Below are 1,929 nucleotides of genomic sequence, written 5' to 3' on the forward strand. Positions count from 1 at the left end.
TGAAAGCCATTCCGGGAAAGACCAGCCCATGAAATGCATTTCCAGGAAAGACAGTTCCATGAAAGGCATCCTTGGCAATGACAGCTTCGGGAAAGGCAGTCTCATGAAAGGCAGTCCTGGGCGAAGAGTGTTCTACCTCCTGCAGAGGCGGGCCCGTCCTTCACACACGAAGAGACGTGGGCCCAAACAACACATTTAGTACAGAGGATTTGAGAGGTGCATCTGAGGAGCATGAAAAAGGAAAGGAAGTGCCCTTGAAAAAAGAGGCAAGGCGTTTACACGGATGTTATTATGGGTTGGAGAATTCGGGTGCATTGTTTGAAACCGGTCCCCCCCCCCCATCCAACAAACCCCTCCCACAGGTTGCGCGCTCGGCAAATCCGGGCCTACAAGACTTTGGCGCCCATTAATAGCCACGGAGAAAACAAACGGTCTCGGAGGTTGACTGCTGCGGCGGACAGGAAGGGAGTTGGGGCGGGCGACTATGATATCTCTTGAGGGATGGCGGTTTTTATACCTGGGCAATTTTTGGGACATGGGAGTTTGACACGATATCGGAGGTACGGGCGCGTTGGCGGGTTGGTCTCTGGGGTTTTGATCTGTTTGTCGAAAGAAGCCTTGAACCTGAGGCCCGCGAGGAGTAGGCTATAATACCACAGCGAGAGTCATTTGACATGTTTTTTTCGTGTTTGGGCAGGCTTTGGCTTGGGTCATAGATGCATTTGGGGTGAGTGACACACTGGTGAGGTTGGCTAAGAGAAGCCTGGCCGTACCGGAGTGGGAAGTTGCCGCTTGTCCTTGTATGAAGTTTGGTGCTCCTTGGACTGGGGATCGTGTAGTTTGGCTCGCTTCCTTGAACCTGATCCCGACTCTTGTGTAATAGCCAGTGCTCGTTAATTTGCTCAACTGCGGCACGAACATGGTGTGGTAGCTCGAGATGAGAAGATCCACAAGCGAACCTCGTCACGAAATTAAAGGCTATTGTACGCCAACAGTATTGTGTGCTACAAGAGTAAATAATTTACTGATCTGGTCTATCCTTGCCCGGAGTTAAACTCGGCTACATGATATGATGGACGTTCAAACACATCGATGAATTATCAGATACTTCTTTCTCACGCGCCTTTGTTGATACACACTGGCGACGCTTACATGAAAAGGACAATAATTGGTTCCCCGCCAAGTTTGCTCATATGCCCAGGTTATATACATGAAAACAATTCTGCGTGGTATGGTTCAGCTGATCTTCGGATAGAGGCCCATGATGCTAGCTGGAAGACCTAGGAAGATGCCATGATATGTCTCCACACGCATCACAGCCTCACCACAAGGTATACGGATATCCTCAGACTTCTCGACTGCCTGCTCTGCGACCAATGCAGGCGGACCGACATGTTGCTGTTTTCGTTTCCATCCTTGTAAACGAAGGGCTGTACCTCAGAGCCTGAAGATTCATTCACCTCTAACCGAGTGCCGTGATGCTCTGCCTTGAGCAAATCGTCAATCTCTTTAGAGTCCTCTAAGCTGCAGAGTCTTTTTGCGACGGCTCCGGTCAGAATCAAACATGAGACCGTCGAATCGTCCAGCAAGAATGCGGGACGGATGCGGCATAACACCCAGAGAGGCCCCCACACTTTGTCGGTTGCTGCGTCTCTCAACATGAGGGAGCAGCCAGTCCAACCGAGCACGTTCGGCGTACTGGAACAATTCACTGTGTGAAATGCGCGCTCGGGATACTTGTTTGTGACGCGTCCTTCTGCGTTCAGAAAGTCTTCGCCGCGCGTCTCAAGCGACCTTTGCGACTTGATGGTCTCAACTGAACCGAACGGGAAGAATTCGAGTCTTCTGATGCAGCTGTGTGCGTCCCGTCAGATGCACTGGGACAAGTTTCGATTGGTGTTTATGACAGGTAGAACTGCTTCATTTCGA

General features: G+C 50.8%; 1 protein-coding gene across 1 annotated transcript in view; it reads left to right on the forward strand.

Moving 5' to 3' along the window:
* The window catches only part of VDBG_07306 (conserved hypothetical protein), a gene marked incomplete at both ends in the record, with an annotated part of 1,977 nt that extends 1,915 nt beyond the window's left edge, over positions 1-62 (forward strand). Inside the window, one exon of the mRNA XM_003002689.1 lies at positions 46-62. Coding sequence (XP_003002735.1) covers positions 46-62 — 17 coding nt within the window. The remainder of the gene's footprint in view (positions 1-45) is intronic.
* Positions 63-1,929: the final 1,867 nt, after the last annotated feature.

The sequence above is a fragment of the Verticillium alfalfae genome, genomic scaffold, assembly GCF_000150825.1.
Source record: "Verticillium alfalfae VaMs.102 supercont1.9 genomic scaffold, whole genome shotgun sequence".
NCBI classification, from domain to species: Eukaryota; Fungi; Ascomycota; class Sordariomycetes; order Glomerellales; family Plectosphaerellaceae; genus Verticillium; species Verticillium alfalfae.